Source organism: Ranitomeya variabilis, chromosome 6 (genome assembly GCF_051348905.1).
Source record: "Ranitomeya variabilis isolate aRanVar5 chromosome 6, aRanVar5.hap1, whole genome shotgun sequence".
In the NCBI taxonomy this organism is placed as follows: domain Eukaryota; kingdom Metazoa; phylum Chordata; class Amphibia; order Anura; family Dendrobatidae; genus Ranitomeya; species Ranitomeya variabilis.
The window spans coordinates 41,472,071-41,490,682 of NC_135237.1; the positions used below are offsets into that span (position 1 = coordinate 41,472,071).

Below are 18,612 nucleotides of genomic sequence, written 5' to 3' on the forward strand. Positions count from 1 at the left end.
TGACCGTCATATCCAAACATAGATCAAGTGTGAACAGGTGCTGAACCTTAGAGTCACCAACTCCTATACAGTCAAGCAAAAAAGGCAGCACACTGCAGCGCTAACACATGAAAAAATGAAACACAGAATTTGAACTGCATTACTGCACTAAAAATATGAAAAATGAGAGCGTTTAGCGCATAAAAAAGGCCAATTGTATGTGTACCTGGTAGCCACTTTACGGCATCTCTCTTATACCAGGTCCTGCGCTATCCTTCCTCGCTGAGAATAAACGTCTCCATGTGAATGGGCACCTATGAAAACCTCTCATGAGACTAACATTCTCCTTCTCTGTGGAGGGGTTGCTTTTGCCCTTGCCAGTCCCGAAAAGGCCTTGGACGCATGTTTCCATGGATTTTATTTCAGATCTTCCTGTCTCTCCGAGGATGTCTGTCATCTGGGTGGTTTGTGATCGCTTTTCTAAGATGGTCCATTTGGTACCTTTGCCTAAATTACCTTCCTCCTCTGATTTGGTGCCATTATTTTTTCAACATGTGGTTCGTTTGCATGGCATTCCGGAGAACATTGTGTCGGACAGAGGTTCCCAGTTTGTCTCTAGGTTTTGGCGGTCCTTTTGTGCTAAGATGGGCATTGAATTGTCTTTTTCTTCGGCTTTCCATCCTCAGACAAATGGCCAAACCGAACGAACCAACCAGACTTTGGAAACCTATCTGAGATGCTTTGTTTCTGCTGATCAGGATGATTGGGTGACCTTCTTGCCATTGGCTGAGTTCGCCCTTAATAATCGGGCTAGTTCGGCTACTTTGGTTTCGCCTTTTTTTTGCAATTCTGGTTTTCATCCTCGTTTTTCTTCGGGGCAGGTTGAACCTTCTGACTGTCCTGGTGTGGATTCTGTGGTGGACAGGTTGCAGCAAATTTGGACTCACGTAGTGGACAATCTGACGTTGGCCCAGGAGAAGGCTCAATGTTTTGCTAATCGCTGTCGTTGTGTTGGTCCCCGACTTCGTGTTGGGGATTTGGTTTGGTTGTCTCCTCGTTATGTTCCTATGAAGGTTTCTTCTCCTAAGTTTAAGCCTCGTTTCATTGGTCCTTATAAGATTTCTGAAATTCTCAACCCTGTGTCATTTCGTTTGGTCCTTCCAGCTTCTTTTGCCATCCATGTGTTCTATAGGTCGTTGTTGCGGAGGTACGTGGCGCCTATGGTTCCCTCCGTTGATCCTCCTGCTCCGGTGTTGGTTGAGGGGGAGTTGGAGTATGTGGTGGAAAAAATTTTGGATTCTCGTATTTCAAGACGGAAGCTTCAGTACCTGGTTAATTGGAAGGGCTATGGTCAGGAGGATAATTCCTGGGTTGTTGCCTCCGATGTCCATGCTGCCGATTTAGTTCATGCCTTTCATTCGGCTCATCCTGATTGGCCTGGGGGCCCTGGTGAGGGTTCGGTGACCCCTCCTCAAGGGGGGGTACTGTTGTGAATTTTGTTCTCGGACTCCCTCCTGTGGTCATGAATGGTACTTTGGTTAATTCTGCTCTTGGACTCCCTCTGGTGGCTTCGAGCGGAACTGCTGGTCACTAAGGTTGGATTTATCAGCTGACCTCATTTATTGCTATGCTGGCTTCCTATTTAACTCCACTCAGATCGTTACTTCATGCCAGCTGTCAATGTCTTAGTATTGGTTCAGATCTCTCTTGGACTTCTCTGAGGACCTGTCTACTCCAGCAGAAGCTAAGTCCTTGCTAGTTCATTTTGTTGTTACTGCTTCCTGAATATATTTCTTAGTACTGCTAATTTCTAGTCCAGCTTGCTATCATGATATTCCCTTGCTAGCTGGTAGCTCTGGGGGTGCAGAGTTGCACCTCCACACCGTGAGTCGGTGTGGGGGCCTTTTTGCATACTCTGCGTGGTTTTTGTAGTTTTTTGTGCTGACCGCATAGCTCCCTGTTCTATCCTCTTACTATTTAGTGAAGTCTGGCCTCCTTTGCTGAAACCTGTTTCATTCCTGTGTTTGTGACTTTCCTCTAAATTCACAGTCAATATATGTGGGGGGCTGCCTTTACCTTTGGGGAATTTCTCTGAGGCAAGGTAAGGCTGCTATTTCTATCTTTAGGGGTAGTTAGCTCTTAGGCTGTGAAGAGGCGTCTAGGGAGAGTTAGGTACGCTCCATGGCTATTTCTAGTGTGTGTGATAGGATTAGGGTTTGCGGTCAGCAGAGTTCCCACTCCCCAGAGCTTGTCCCGATTACTAGTTTGCTCATCAGGTCATTCCGGGTGCTCCTAACCACCAGGTCCATAACAGTGCAGCAGGCCTTCATGGTAAAATAGCTGCTAGGAAACCACTGCTAAGGACAGGCAACAAGCAGAAGAGACTTGTTTGGGCTAAAGAACACAAGGAATGGACATTAGACCAGTGGAAATCTATGCTTTGGTCTGATGAGTCCAAATTTGAGATCTTTGGTTCCAACCACCGTGTGCGACGCAGAAAAGGTGAACGGATGGACTCTACATGCCTGGCTCCCACCGTGAAGCATGGAGGAGAAGGTGTGATGGTGTGGGGGTGCTTTGCTGGTGACACTGTTGGGGATTTATTCAAAATTGAAGGCATACTGAACCAGCATGGCTACCACAGCATCTTGCAGCGGCATGCTATTCCATCCTGTTTGCGTTTAGTTGGACCATCATTTATTTTTCAACAGGACAATGACCCCAAACACACCTCCAGGCTGTGTAAGGGCTATTTGACCAAGAAGGAGAGTGATGGGGTGCTACACCAGATGACCTGGCCTCCACAGTCACCAGACCTGAACCCAATCGAGATGGTTTGGGGTGAGCTGGACCGCAGAGTGAAGGCAAAAGGGCCAACAAGTGCTAAACATCTCTGGGAACTCCTTCAAGATTGTTGGAGGACAATTCCCGGTGACTACCTCATGAAGCTCATCAAGAGAATGCCAAGAGTGTGCAAAGCAGTCATCAAAGCAAATGGTGGCTACTTTGAAGAACCTAGAATATAAGACATAATTTCAGTTGTTTCACACTTTTTTGTTAAGTATATAATTCCACATGTGTTAATTCATAGTTTTGATGCCTTTAGTGTGAATGTACAATTTTCATAGTCATGAAAATATAGAAAAATCTTTAAATGAGAAGGTGTGCCCAAACTTTTGGTCTGTACTGTATATGTATGTATTATGAGGATTCGCATTCCTTGGCATTCGGTAGCATTCACACAGACTCAACTCAATGTATCTTTGTCCAAACAAGCAGGTTTATTAAAGTTTGTATAAGTCTTCACCATAACTAATGTACAGCCTTCCAGCATAAAGCTGAGATAGAACAAAAATAGTCATAACGGCAATAAGGCTCAGCCATTCAGATATCACAGGGCTTAATCTGACTCTGATCAGGACCGACCAACAAAGCAAGTCTTTCCACCTATCCACATAGGCCCTGAATGATTCATCTGCACTATCTTTTATAGCCTGTTCCAAGGAACTAGAGGGGTAAGGGAACAGTCAGCCCACCCAGCTCTTTGGCCGTTCCTAAAGCCTGGACCCAAAATCTAGGCACATTAGAAAAACACCATTCAGCACTAATCATGATGGAGGCTGCTTCACTGGTCCAACATCACCGAGGCTTGCCACCGCGGTGACACATATCTCCTGTCCAAGAACTGTCCAGCTGTGTACTGTAAACCCCATTGGAATGTAAGTGAAGGGTTGTTGATTGACCGCAGGGATTGTTATGTCGCGCACCCCAAAGAGTATTGGACAACTCCTATACTCCTTTTCCAGAAGAAAATTTTGATGATGCACTTATTCAGATGACCAGAATTGTTTTTTCTTTTTTTGCTTTTACATTTCCAGATTCATAGCAACAAGAGCCATAATGCGTTTTTTTTTTATTATTTTATGTCGCTGGCTCAATATATAAGGTGTTATTTTTTGGTGAGACGTGCTGTTTTTTTAAGATGTCGTTATATTAGACATTTTTATAAATTTTTATTATTAGTTAAATGCAGGAAAAAAATTGACATATTTTTTCCTGTTATTTACTAATCACCATAAATGACGTGTTCCTTATATGGTACTGGTTGTATTAACTACATTAATTACCAAATGAAAAGTAAGTGAAGAGCGACTCCACCAAACTGAGTGCACAAAACAAAAAAGTAGAGCGTTGTCAAAACTATTTCAATAAAAATACTTTTATTTTAATGTAATTGAAAATATACTCAAATATGTATCAGCAGAAAAAAAAACGGAGGGCAAATATTTAAGGTACGAAAAAGGAAAAGGTAGCTAGAAGAAATTGTGGGAAGTTTACATATGGCAAGGCTACAAAAAGGAAATGCATACGATATAAGCATCGTATATCATATCATAATGTATGGAATAGCCTTACGAATATGTGTTTGCTTGACTCCCGCCTACTGCTGACTGCAATGTGCATTTCTCGTATTGTTATTGTAGCTTCATTATTACGCCCCCTGAAGAAGCTATAATGACAATAGGCGAAACATTTTGATGATTCTTTATTTTTTATTTTCTGTATTTATGGTACATCCCCAGGTATAACCCACGTATCTGAAATGAAGTTAATTCTTATATTTTATAGTAATATCTACTGCACAACTCCTATGTAGGTATAGAGACAAATGATGGAAGGGTGCTGCTTCGTTCGCAGAATTCACACCCTGCGTGTGAAGGAGAGAATCAAGATGCCGGAGGAAAATTGTGGTGGCAGTGGTGTCCAAGCACTGCCAGGAATGAGTGGTGGAACAAGTGTAGAGGATAGGATTTATTTTAAAAAGCTTTAAAACAACGATTTAATACAACGATGTAATACAACCTTATTATCACCTGACGAAGGAGTTCGTCCAACTCCGAAACGTGTTGTGCTTTTTAAAATAAATCTGATCCTCTACACTTGGTCCACCGCTCCACCTCTCAGTGCCCGGACACCATCACCGCAATTTTCCTCCTGCATTTTAACAGATATCCATGGTATACCCCGTGAGTATACATTAAAGAGCGCAGATGCGAATAACCCTTTAAAGGGAATCTGTCACTAGGTTTTTGCAACCTATTTTTAAAGCAGCATAACATAAGGGCAGAATCCCTGATTCCAGCATTGTGTCACTTAGTTCTCTGCTCAATGTAGTTTTCATAAAATCACTGGTTTCTCAGCATGAGATTACTACTGGATGACTAGTAAACCTGCTACCATGAGCTTTGCATAATCCCGCCCCCATCACTCATTGGCAGCTTTCTGCCTATGCACAGTGTACACAGAAAGCTTCCAATCAGTGGCGTGGGCGGAGTTATACAGAGGTCAGCATTCAGGGAACTGTTAGATCTGCAGCAGAGAAAACTGTGATTTTTTTCCAAACTGCAGCAAGTATACCAGTAAGTGATGCATCACTGGAATCAGGGATTTTGCCCCTACGTCATGCTGCTTTCAGATTAAATAGCAAAAACCCGGTGACCAATTCCTTTTAAGTTATTGTTTCCATTCTTCGTATTGTAAGCTATTTCTATGTGTATAGTGTCAATGAGATGCATCAATGGTGCAGTACCAGACACAACCAACTCATAGGAGTGGCACTCTTTCAGGAAAAATGCAGGCTTATTTTTGCTTTATCTGATACAACCCCTTTTATCAAAAGATGAAAATTTAAGACTGGTGTTACGGTTTTGCTGCAGAATTCTCTTTATCGTACAGCCGTTCCCTCTATCAGTTTATGAAATGTCATTTTTGCCTAAATTCTTTCATGACCTTCTTGATACCGTATTACCAGGAAACTTACTTTTATTTACAGTATAACATTATGAGCCGCCTGGAAACGACTTTGTAGGTGTCAGTTTAGTAGCACAGAAATAATAACCCATTTTTCTATATACGAGCGATGCATCATCAATGCCCCAGAGAGATTTTTTGCTAGGTCTGTTTTCGCTTTGGAGGAGTTTTTTTTTTTATGACTTGTATTACGGAGAAGTTTTTGAACTGTTGGTTTAATAAGAGCCAGAAAAAAAAAGAAGCAGCAAGCTGTGAGCGCTCTCACAAGTCTGAGTCCAAAGGTTTCTTCCTTTGAAATATGGGAGATGAATAATCTTTCCACGGTCGATGACGTAGATGCTATTTTCAGAGCTGGAGCTTACTATATACCTTGAAAACAAAGGATTAAGATCTCGCCAAAAAGGGCAACTTATTCAGACTTTTTTGACTTCATATTACAATGGCTGCGTTCTTACATAATGTTTAATGCAATTTTCAGCAGTTAATTAGAAAGCAATCCTCTGAAAGCTCACTTTATGTTTATATTCTACATCTGTCAGTAGGATCAAACCTCCTAAGCCGTCTATATGAGCACGCAGGTCTTAGAAAGTGGAATAAAATGATACCTTGATATCTGCGATCCGATGTCTTATTCCTGAGAAATCCAGATTTTTGTTAATATGTAAACTTGCTGTTAAGATCTATGGGCTGGACATAGATCTCCCCGAGAATCTGCCTCCAGAGCTTATTTTAAATGAAAGGGGACATTACCAGTGTGTGACATGTAATGACTGACAGTCTGTTCTCCTGATTTACATGTCTCACACTGGTAATGTCGCTTTGTATTTCTAATAAGCTCTGGAGGCAGATTCTCAGGAAGATCTATGTTCTTCCCATAGATCTTAACAGCAAGTTTACATATTAAGAAAAATGTGAATTGCTCTGGAATAAAACATTGGATCACAAATATCAAGGTATCATTATATTCAGCTTTGTATGACCTACATGCCCATATAGACGGCTTAGAAGGTTTGATCCTACCCACAGATTCCCTTTAAATAAGTTCTCCAAAAATAAAATAAACTTTCCTTCCTTCTCCCCCACTAATCATGACAATGCATATCATGACCCATTGCTTTGGATACAGATCCCTCCAAAACAACTGATTTTTACCTAGATAACTTTCCGCCAGCTACACACTTTCCCTATAGTGCCCACTAAAGGGGAAATGTAGTACTACATGTGGCAATCAATTGTATGGCAGTCCATACCATACTTGGGGAAGAATAGAGCGCTACACTCCATATTAGGTGCCCCAGTAGGATCCTATCCCTTTAAATATGTAAACTTGGCACTCGGATGTGAAAACGGTAGATATTTAGTTGTGCAGGCAATTATTATTATTATTATTCATTTTTATAGCGCAATTTATTCCATGGCGTTTTACATGTCAAATACGGGGCAAATATAGACAAATACATTAAACATGAGCAGAAACAAGGCACACGGGTACATAAGGAGGGAGGACCCTGCCCGCGAGGGCTCACAGTCTACAAGGGATGGGTGAGGATACAGTAGGAGAGGGTAGAGCTGGTTGTGCGGCGGTTCAGTAGGTTCAGGATCACTGCAGGCTGTAGGCTTGTCGGAAGAGGTGGGTCTTCAGGTTCTTTTTGAAAGTTTCTATGGTAGGCGAGAGTCTGATGTGCTGGGGTAGAGAGTTCCAGAGTAGGGGGGATGCACGGGAGAAATCTTGGATGCGGTTGTGGGAAGAGGAGATAAGAGGGGAGTAGAGAAGGAGATCTTGTGAGGATCGGAGGTTGCGAAACATCAGACGTTCAGTTCCTAACAATTGACTTTCTTCAGTAACACTGATTGCACAGGTAAAAGGAAATAACAGCATATTAGGCAGCAGCAGCTGTAGTTGTGGCGCCGTTACTAATATAACCAATGCAAATCAACACAACTAATCTAACAAGTAACTTCTCCAAATTCAGCACAAAATGTACCTTTATATCGTTTACTGCAGTCTCAGAATTATTCACTCCTTCATAACAAGCGTCATTAGTACTTAACAGAGCTCCTCTGGCTGTTATAACCTGCTACAAATATGATGCTTAGCCAGACAGCAGGTTCTAGCAGCATTACTAAGGAATCTTGGACTATATCTCATGGCCAATGGTTTCCAGATCAGTTGTGTGTGTGCTGCAATGGCATTTTTCAAAACCCACCAAATATTTTTTTAAAGGGTTCAAGTCAAGGAACTATGATAGCCATGTAAGAATCTTCCAGAATTCCTTCTCAAACCTTTCCTTGGTGGCCTGTGAGGTATGCTTGGGATCATTGTTCTGGTGGAAAATCCAATGATGCTCAAGCTTCAGCTTCCCCAATGATGCTCAAGCTTCAGCTTCCTTGTAGAAACCATGACATTTTTTGATGGCTGCTAGGTACGTGGATGAAGTTCTCAGGACGTTACCTGGCCAGATATGATCAGAGTGTATACCGTAGGTATTTCCCGGATGACACATGCATTGATGCCATTGACTAGACTTTATGTTCCCCAGACCCAAATCCTATTGAGAACCTCTTGGTCATTATGTATCAGTGCAGCCAAGTAGCACCACAGGCTGTCCGGCACTTGATCTGGAACATCACATACAGCACAAACCAGTATAAATCTCAGTATTTTACCACTGGTTTAGTATCGGAGCTCATTTTTATTCATAACAATGGAATATGAAATCACTGCCAGGAACGTCTGAATCTACGACCCGGTATGACGCGCGCTGTCTGCCGGCCATAATGAGCGTCCAATGATAATAAGTAATAAGTGTTACTGGAGGGAAGAGCAGTCGGGACTGTTGAGAACTCGGCCAGACAATGAATCAATGAGTATTTGATTTGCTGAGTGTATTAGATGATTGTTTTCTCTTGTGTTGTTCTTTGGTATTTGTGGTATTTGTAAATTATTCTGAATGGTCGGAACTAAATTGTCCTTTAGTAGCTCCAGACAGAATTATAGAACAATGTTGCATTACATATAGATAGGTAGAACGGGCAAGATGACCCAGGTTTCCAACCTTCAAAAATTCCTGGACAGTCTGTAAAAACAGGACACTTTTTTACCCTATCTGTAAAAAAAAAATGAAGTGTCCATGATTTTTTTTTTAAGCTGTAGAAAATTGTGTACAGTAACCTACAGACAGTGTCAGGTTGGCACTGTTATACTGATCCCAATGATAACTGGTGATGGAATCCGTCTTGTGGTTGTTGTTTAATCTTTATTTTCAGTTTTGAGTTAATGATATGCTCGTGCCCCGGGGCGGCCTGTGGGGGGTCTTCATGTGGTGCTCTGATTAACTATTCATAATGCAGACTGCTGACCAATTACTGATCCCTCACTGACCCTCCCCCTAGTCTGTAGGTTACTGAGCACAATCCTGCTGACAGGTTCCCTTTAAAGTACTTCATTTAAAGGGAAGCTCCATTGAAAACAATAGTTTGCCTTCAATATGTCATTGAATTAAATATGATTGATCAAATAGAAAGGTAGAGTGCAACGATATTCCTAACTTTCAGGGTATTTGCTACCTTTTTTTATCTCTTTTCTGCCTTTCTTCTAGGTAACCTTTTATATATAGTAACATAGTAACATAGTAACATAGTTAGTAAGGCCGAAAAAAGACATTTGTCCATCCAGTTCAGCCTATATTCCTATATTCCATCATAATAAATCCCCAGATCTACGTCCTTCTACAGAACCTAATAATTGTATGATACAATATTGTTCTGCTCCAGGAAGACATCCAGGCCTCTCTTGAACCCCTCGACTGAGTTCGCCATCACCACCTCCTCAGGCAAGCAATTCCACATTCTCACTGCCCTAACAGTAAAGAATCCTCTTCTATTTTGGTGGAAAAACCTTCTCTCCTCCAGACGCAAAGAATGCCCCCTTGTGACCGTCACCTTCCTTGGTATAAACAGATCCTCAGCAAGATATTTATATTGTCCCCTTATATACTTATACATGGTTATTAGATCGCCCCTCAGTCGTCTTTTTTCTAGACTAAATAATCCTAATTTCGCTAATCTATCTGGGTATTGTAGTTCTCCCATCCCCTTTATTAACTTTGTTGCCCTCCTTTGTACTCTCTCTAGTTCCATTATATCCTTCCTGAGCACCGGTGCCCAAAACTGGACACAGTACTCCATGTGCGGTCTAACTAGGGATTTGTACAGAGGCAGTATAATGCTCTCATCATGTGTATCCAGACCTCTTTTAATGCACCCCATGATCCTGTTTGCCTTGGCAGCTGCTGCTATATATATGGATTTCCATGTGTCTTTACATTTGTTTAGTGTTATTTTTTCTGTATGTTGCATAAAAAAAATAATAAAAAAAATCTGCCATCTTGGCCCGGTGGGTTGGAATTTGGATACTGCCATTGGCATGCAAGCTGCTGCATACAGCTCAGTCTGCAGCCTCTCCGGGGCCTTTAACAATCACCTGCATCCTGCACACAATTTTGAACCATCACAGTTGAAGGACACTGTTACGTATTTGCCAACGACCTGCCCTTGCCATAGAACATACAATCCACCCCTTTACAGCCCCAAATTTTGTCTGGACTGTACTGTATGTGAAAATTCATGAGAGTCCAAGCAAATTTGGGGCTGTTGACAAATGTGCAGTTATAATCTGTGTTTTTTAGATGTAATACCAGACTACGAAGGATCTGTAGTCTGTACCCATAGAAACCTAAAGGACTGCATAGGAGTTGTATACATAAAACGGTAGAAGATTTATAATTCTATACAGCATTCTATAATGCTGTATATAAGCCCCAGATCTGACCTGCAAAAGAAGAAAAATAACTTTTATTATACTCACCTGGGGGTGGACCGGTCTGACGGGTGTCACAGGTCCTGGTCCGGCGCCTCCTATCTTCTTGCGATGCCGCCCTCCTGCTTGCTTCACAGGCTCCCTGGCATCGTGCTCCTGCGCAGGCATACTTATATGCCCTGTTGACGGCAGAGCAAATTCCTGCAGTGCGCAGGCGCTGGGTCTCTCTGACCTTTCCAAGCACCTGCGCACTGCAGTACTTTCAGGGCAGATAAGTACGCCTGTGCAGGACCGCAATGCCAGGGAACCTGTGTGGATGACACAGGGACGCATCATCCACATGACGCAAGAAGAAGGACGGGGATCGTAAGAAGATGGGAGGTGCCGGACCAGGACCTGCGACACCCATCGGACCACACCGCCCCCAGGTGAGTATAATAAAAATTATTTTTCTTCTTTTGCAGGTCGAATCGGGGGCAGATATACAGCATTATAGAATGTGGTAGATAAGTGTTATGACCCCAATGGCAGAGGGTCTCAGGAATAATGCTAAGTCAGTAAATACAGAAAACCAGCTCATAGGGCAGTGGTAACTGGGCTGACCATATAACTAATCCTAGCACCACAAATACCAGCAGCCGGGGAACGTTCCTACGTTGATCCTAGACGAAAAAGCATCAGCTTTCACATTCTTTGAACCTGGTAAATACGAGACCACAAAGTCAAAACGGGAGAAAAACAATGACCAGCGGGCCTGTCTAGGATTCAAGCGTTTAGCAGACTCGAGATACATCAAATTTTTGTGATCAGTCAAGACCACCGCACGATGCTTAGCACCCTCGAGCCAATGACGCCACTCCTCAAATGCCCACTTCATGGCTAGTAATTCCCGATTGCCCACATCATAATTCTGCTCAGCAGGCGAAAACTTCCTAGAGAAGAAAGCACATGGTCTCATTACCGAGCAACCAGGGCCTCTCTGTGACAAAACGGCCCCTGCCCCAATCTCAGAAGCATCCACCTCGACCTGAAAGGGAAGTGAGACATCAGGCTGGCACAAAACAGGCGCCGAAGTAAACCGGCGCTTCAACTCCTGGAACGCCTCCACGGCTGCAGGAGCCCAGTTAGCAACATCAGAACCTTTCTTGGTCATATCCGTCAAAGGTTTAACAACGCTAGAAAAATTAGCGATAAAACGACGGTAGAAGTTAGCAAAACCCAAGAACTTCTGAAGACTCTTAACTGACGTGGGTTGAGTCCACTCATGAATAGCTCGGACCTTGACTGGGTCCATCTCCACAGCAGAAGGGGAAAAAATAAACCCCAAAAAGGGAACTTTCTGTACTCCAAAGAGACACTTTGAGCCTTTAACAAACAAGGCATTCTCACGCAAAACCTGAAACACCATCCTGACCTGCTCCACATGTGAGTCCCAATCTTCAGAGAAAACCAGAATATCGTCCAGATAAACAATCATAAATTTATCCAGATACTTCCGGAAAATATCATGCATAAAGGACTGAAACACTGAGGGAGCATTAGAGAGCCCAAAAGGCATCACCAAGTACTCAAAATGACCTTCGGGCGTATTAAATGCAGTCTTCCATTCATCACCTTGCTTAATGCGCACAAGGTTGTATGCACCACGAAGATCTATCTTGGTGAACCACTTGGCACCCTTAATCCGGGCAAACAAGTCCGACAAGAGAGGCAAAGGATACTGAAATTTTACAGTGATTTTATTCAGTAGCCAATAGTCAATACAAGGTCTCAAAGATCCGTCCTTCTTAGCCACAAAAAAGAATCCCGCACCAAGAGGGGAAGAGGATGGACGGATATGCCCCTTCTCCAGAGACTCCTTGATATATGAACGCATTGCGGCATGCTCAGGTACTGACAGATTAAATAATCTTCCCTTAGGAAATTTACTACCTGGAATCAAATCTATGGTGCAGTCACAGTCCCTATGAGGAGGAAGAGCACTGGATCTGGACTCACTGAATACATCCTGATAATCAGACAAATACTCAGGAACTTCCGAAGGAGTAGAGGAAGCAATAGACACCGGCGGGGAATCAGCATGAATTCCCTGACAGCCCCAACTTGACACAGACATTGCCTTCCAATCCAGGACTGGATTGTGGGTCTGTAACCATGGCAGACCCAAAACGACCAAATCATGCATTTTATGCAGAACAAGAAAACGAATCACCTCCCGATGTTCAGGAGTCATGCACATGGTCACCTGCGTCCAAAACTGCGGTTTATTTTCCGCCAATGGCGTAGCATCAATACCTCTAAGATGAATAGGATATACTAACGGTTCAAGAACAAAACCACAGCGCTTGGCAAATGACAGATCCATAAGACTCAGGGCAGCACCTGAATCCACAAACGCCATAACAGGGTAAGAAGACAAAGAGCAAATTAAAGTCACAGACAAAATAAATTTAGGTTGCAAATTACCAATGGCGACAGGACTAACAACCCTTGTTAGGCGTTTAGAGCATGCTGATATAACATGTGTAGAATCACCACAGTAAAAACATAACCCATTCTGACGTCTATGATTTTTCCGTTCATTTCTAGTCTGAATTCTATCACATTGCATTAAATCAGGTGTTTGTTCAGACAACACCACCAGAGGATTAGCGGTTTTGCGCTCCCGCAAACGCCGGTCAATTTGAATAGCAAGCGCCATAGAATCATTCAGACTTGTAGGAATGGGGAAACCCACCATCACATTCTTAATGGCTTCAGAAAGGCCATTTCTGAAATTTGAGGCCTGAGCACACTCATTCCACTGAGTAAGCACGGACCATTTCTGAAATTTTTGGCAATACACTTCAGCTTCATCCTGACCCTGAGAAATAGCCAGCAAGGCTTTTTCTGCCTGAATTTCAAGATTGGGTTCCTCGTATAGCAATCCGAGCGCCAGAAAAAACGCATCAATATTCGCCAATGCCGGATCTCCTGGCGCTAGCGAGAAAGCCCAATCCTGAGGGTCGCCCTGCAAAAAAGAAATAACAATTTTAACTTGCTGAGCAGAATCTCCAGATGAACGGGGTCTCAGAGAAAGAAACAATTTACAATTATTCTTGAAATTCCTAAACCTAAATCGATCTCCAGAAAACAATTCCGGAATAGGTATTTTAGGTTCAGACATGGAACTACTGGTAACAAAATCTTGTATACCCTGCACACGAGCTGCCAGCTGGTTTACACTTGTAATCAAGGTCTGCACATTCATGTCTGCAGCAAGCACACGCCACTCAAAGGTAAAGGGGAGGAAGAGAAGGAAGGAAAAAAAAAAACCTCAGAATTTCCTTTCTTATTATCCCACTTCTGCAATGCTTTAAACATTCAATATTGGCCTGGCATACTGTTATGACCCCAATGGCAGAGGGTCTCAGGAATAATGCTAAGTCAGTAAATACAGAAAACCAGCTCATAGGGCAGTGGTAACTGGGCTGACCATATAACTAATCCTAGCACCACAAATACCAGCAGCCGGGGAACGTTCCTACGTTGATCCTAGACGTCTCGCGCCAGCCGGAGAGCTAACTACCCCTAGAAGGGAAAAGAAAGACCTTTCTTGCCTCCAGAGGAAATACCCCAAAAAGTTGGATAGAAGCCCCCCACAAATAATAACGGTGAGGTAAGAGGAAAAGACAAACATAAGAATGAGCTAGGAATTTAGCAAAGAGAGGCCCACTAGCTAATAGCAGAATATAGAAAGATAACTTATATGGTCAGCAAAAAATCCTATCAAAAATATCCACACTGGAAATTCAAGAACCCCCGAACCGTCTAACGGCCCGGGGGGAGAACACCAGCCCCCTAGAGCTTCCAGCAAGGTCAGGAATCACATTTAGTACAAGCTGGACAAAAATGATAGCAAACAAATAACCCAAAAAACAAAGAAGCAAGACTTAGCTTAATTTAGCACGAACCAGGACCAGCAAACAGGAGCAAACAGAATGTGTCTGATAACACCGATGCCAGGCACTGGACTAAGGTTCCAGGAGGTTAATATAGCAACACCCCTGAAGTAACGACCCAGCTGGGTGCAAACAGAGGGAAGGAAATCCCAGAGTCATATCACTAGTAACCACTAGAGGGAGCCAAAAAAGTCTAATTCACAACAGATAAGCCCTGAAAGGTGGTGGCCGTAACTCGTATCGGCCAAACTTGGTGAGAGGTTCCCTTTAAAATAAACTCTGGAGGCAGATTCTCTGGAATATCTAGGTCCTTCCCATTGATCTTAACAGCTCATTTACATATTAAGAAAAATGTGGATTTCTCTGGAATAAAACATCGGATCGCAGATATCAAGGTATCATTTTATTCAGCTTCCTAGGACCTTCATTGCGATAGAGACGGCTTAGGTGGGTTGATCCTATTGACGGATTCCCTTTAAAAATGGTGCATAGCTCTTTTGCAAACAGAAAACTTCTACTTGTATTTCTATGGCATCTACGGTAAGCATGTCTATCGAGCCTAGGAAGGTATATATTCTGTATACGAGATATGTGTATGCAGCATAGTCATGAAAAATAAGTTTTCCTAGTCTCATTGGCATTAGTAATCTCTCTGGTCTGTGCATGTTTCTGTTCCGTTTTATTGTATCCCCCTGCTGCTTGCGTGTCATGTACTTTTCTATTGCAGATTCCTCTCTTCTCGCCACTAGCTGAGAGTTAGCATTTCCTAATTTGGTAGGGCTGATCGTGTATTTAAGCCGCATGTAAGGAACAGTCTTCTATTCAGATGCATCTCGTCTGTGCACCTTTTCTCTTTTCAGTTCTGTGACATATCCACGAGAATCGGAAATCCTAAAGGAAATGTTTATATTACATTTATAATTATTGGATACGTTATTGACGAACAGATTCCAATTTTTGCTTTTTAGAATGCAAATGTGCTTTGCAAATCTTTAGTTCCCTGTCTTCTCTCATAAACCTCCACTCTAAATTTAGAAAAGTTTTGTTTCTATTTTTGCCATTTTGTTTGCCAGAAAGTTTTACGCAAACATAGAACGGCTGGACTTTCACAGACTGAAGACTTTTATGTCTTTTCGGGGAAGTGTTTATTGAAAAACCTTCCCTGATACTTAAAAAAAGTTAAAGGAAATAAATTATATGGATATGTAATGAATTACGATGATGTGTCATGGACTGGATGTAGATGCGAAGATCAGTTAAGATGATTTAGGATCTGATTGTAAAAACTTCACGTTAGATCGGTTTATGTTCCTTTTTTACAATCACCAGTCTATGCACTGATATAATCTATATACAAGTTGAGTAACTTTATAAACCTGCACCATGAGGACAAAACATTACACCTAAAGGAGCTTTTATGACACCCACTCTAAATCCATAGACTTTAATATGGAGTCGGCCCCTTTACAGCTGTAACAGCGTCCGTTCTTCTAGGAAGAATTTCTACAAGATTTTGGAGGGGTCTTTGAGAATTTTTGCCCCTTGATCCAGAGGAGCAATTGTGAGGGCAAGCACTGATGTTGGGGTTAGGCCGGACTCACAATCTCCGATCTAATACATCCCAAAGGTGTTGAATCAGGCTGAGGTCCGAGATCTGTGCAGCCGGTCATATTCTTCCACCCAAAACTTGTCCCCTCCATGGCTTTATGGACCTCGCTTTGTGCATTGGGCACAGTGATGGGGAACAGAAAAGGGAGAGTCATGTGGTGGCTGCCTTACACTACTCCATCCCACGCTCAGCATTGTGCTTGGTAATGTACCAGCCATAAAGCTCACGGTTGGGGTGCAGTGTTTGTGCTGATGTTAATGACAGAGGAGGTGTAGCAGTTATGGAGTAAGCAGAGCATTGGTGACTTGTCTGCCTCTTTTAGCTTACCCTGTCAGATGGATGGTGTAAAGCGACAGCTCTGTGCAGACATTAAAGGGGTTGTCTGGTCTAAAGTCTGCAGTTAGTCTTTGTGACTGCAGGTGTTTTAGTCCACTGTGAGCTGCGAGGATTCGCCGGTTTCTGACCGGCAAACGTTGGTGATGTGATGTATGCGATATGCAGAAACCATTTAGCGGGCGTGGCGTCCGGTGGCGTGAATTGATTCGAACATCTCCGTCCATCGGCCACGACAGTGGTCTGTGGCCGCTGAGCGGAATCAGGCGAACCGCCTAATACCTGACGGCATATTGTGCTCGTCTTATGATTAATGGCCTGGAACGACGTGCAGTGGACCAGGAACAGTTTTGGTATTAGAGACTTAAAAGATTGTCAACAGTTGGATTCCATAAATGTCTCCACTATAAACATTACATAATATTTTATGGCATTTACGAGCAAATTACTAACATTTCAAACTCTGGTATATTTCAGTATCTTCCATTTTTTCCATAATGTGTAAGGAAAGCGCATGAGTTTATCAATTGCGTTGCGTCTACTCTACTTTCTAGGCTTCTTCTCTACTGTCCTCATTGCCAATACAGGCAGGTAAATAATGAAGCGTAGATGAAACCTGTTATTATTTCAAAACTCCAGTTATGGTCTAAGACATGGACTTATTAAACATTATACAAGATTTTCAGTGTAAAATTTCACAAGAAAAATAATTACTTTAAGGGATTAAACCTATTTTACAAATCATTGCAAATGGCCCAGTGTAGGGTAATAATTAGTGATGAGCGAATATACTCGTTGCTCGGGTTTTCCGCTCAGGTGATCTCCGAGTATTTGTTAGTGTTCGGAGATTTCGTTTTCATCACCACAGTTGAATGATTTACAGCTATTAGCCAGCCTGAGTACATGTAGGGGTTGCCTGGTTGCTAGGAAATCCCCACATGTAATCAAGCTGTCTAATAGCTGTAAATCATTTAGCTGCGGCGATGAAAACTAAATCTCCGAGCACTAACAAATACTCGGAGACCACCCGAGCAACGAGTACACTCGCTCATCACTAGTAATAATAATAAGAAATAATCTATACTGACTTGGCACCACTCCGCTGCACTTGCTTCCATGCTTTCCGCAGGTCTCAGAGCATCAATATCCAGCAGGAGGCGACACATGGCAGCTGCAGGTTGAACATTCAGTCCAATTGGAAAAACCCGCACATTAGCGGGCACTTATTGGCTGCAGCGGGCACATGACGTGCTTCTCAGGATGTTGATGCCCCAAGACGGGCATGGGATACAGAAGAGAGTGCAAAGGAATGGTGCCGGTCCCGCCAATGAGTATAGAATTTTTTTTATTAATCCAACCTTGGCCCATCGACTCTGGATTTTACTGTAATGGAACATCCCTTAAGGTGTGTAAAATACAGCACAAGACGTTTCTTACGTTCCTTAGTTCGGTCTTGATATGACTAATGCGTTGTACAGGAGGCATTAATTGTATTAAATGTCTCTGCATCTTTTTTTTCTTTTTTCTAGACCAAGCCGGTTGCATTTGCCGTACGGACGAATGTTGGGTACAGCGCAGCTCATGATGACGAGGTTCCAGTTCCAGGAATGGCTGTTTCATTTGAGGCTAAAGATTTTTTGCACGTCAAGGAGGTGAGATCATTATGGAATACTAATATCTGCTGATGTCTGAAGTTATGGAATATTCTCTTACGTGGAGGAAATATCAAATCATTTATTTTTATTTACTCTTTATCTATAACGATAACCTATTTTCCATGAGCCGGATTGGACCCGCTGTATTATGTATTTAGTTTCATCAGCTAAAATTCATGGAATTTTAATGCCTGGAATCAGATGTTCAAATTAAAAGGTTATCCCATCAAGAACATTTACAAAATATATGATCACATGGGAGTCTGACTGCTGGAACCTGTTCAATGACAAAAAAGGATGAAGCGGTAGAATGGATAAGTAACTACCGGTCCATTGACTGCCATGGTCATGCATGCACACTACTGTTGCTAGTCCCCTGTTGGCGTGATAGTTGATTCTCCCCGGGGTCAGATCATCAGCAATCCTCTGGATAGATACATTTTTTGGGGAGTAACCCCTTTTTAA

The 18,612-nt window shown here is 42.6% G+C and overlaps 1 protein-coding gene across 8 annotated transcripts in view; it reads left to right on the forward strand.

Annotated features, from left to right (window-relative positions):
* Window positions 1–18,612, forward strand: part of CACNB2 (calcium voltage-gated channel auxiliary subunit beta 2) — a 334,276-nt gene that overhangs the window by 260,780 nt on the left and 54,884 nt on the right. For all 8 annotated transcript variants that reach the window (XM_077268315.1, XM_077268311.1, XM_077268318.1 and 5 more), the window contains one exon: window positions 18,022–18,144. In XM_077268315.1, the coding sequence (XP_077124430.1) occupies window positions 18,022–18,144 (123 nt within the window). The remainder of the gene's footprint in view (window positions 1–18,021; window positions 18,145–18,612) is intronic.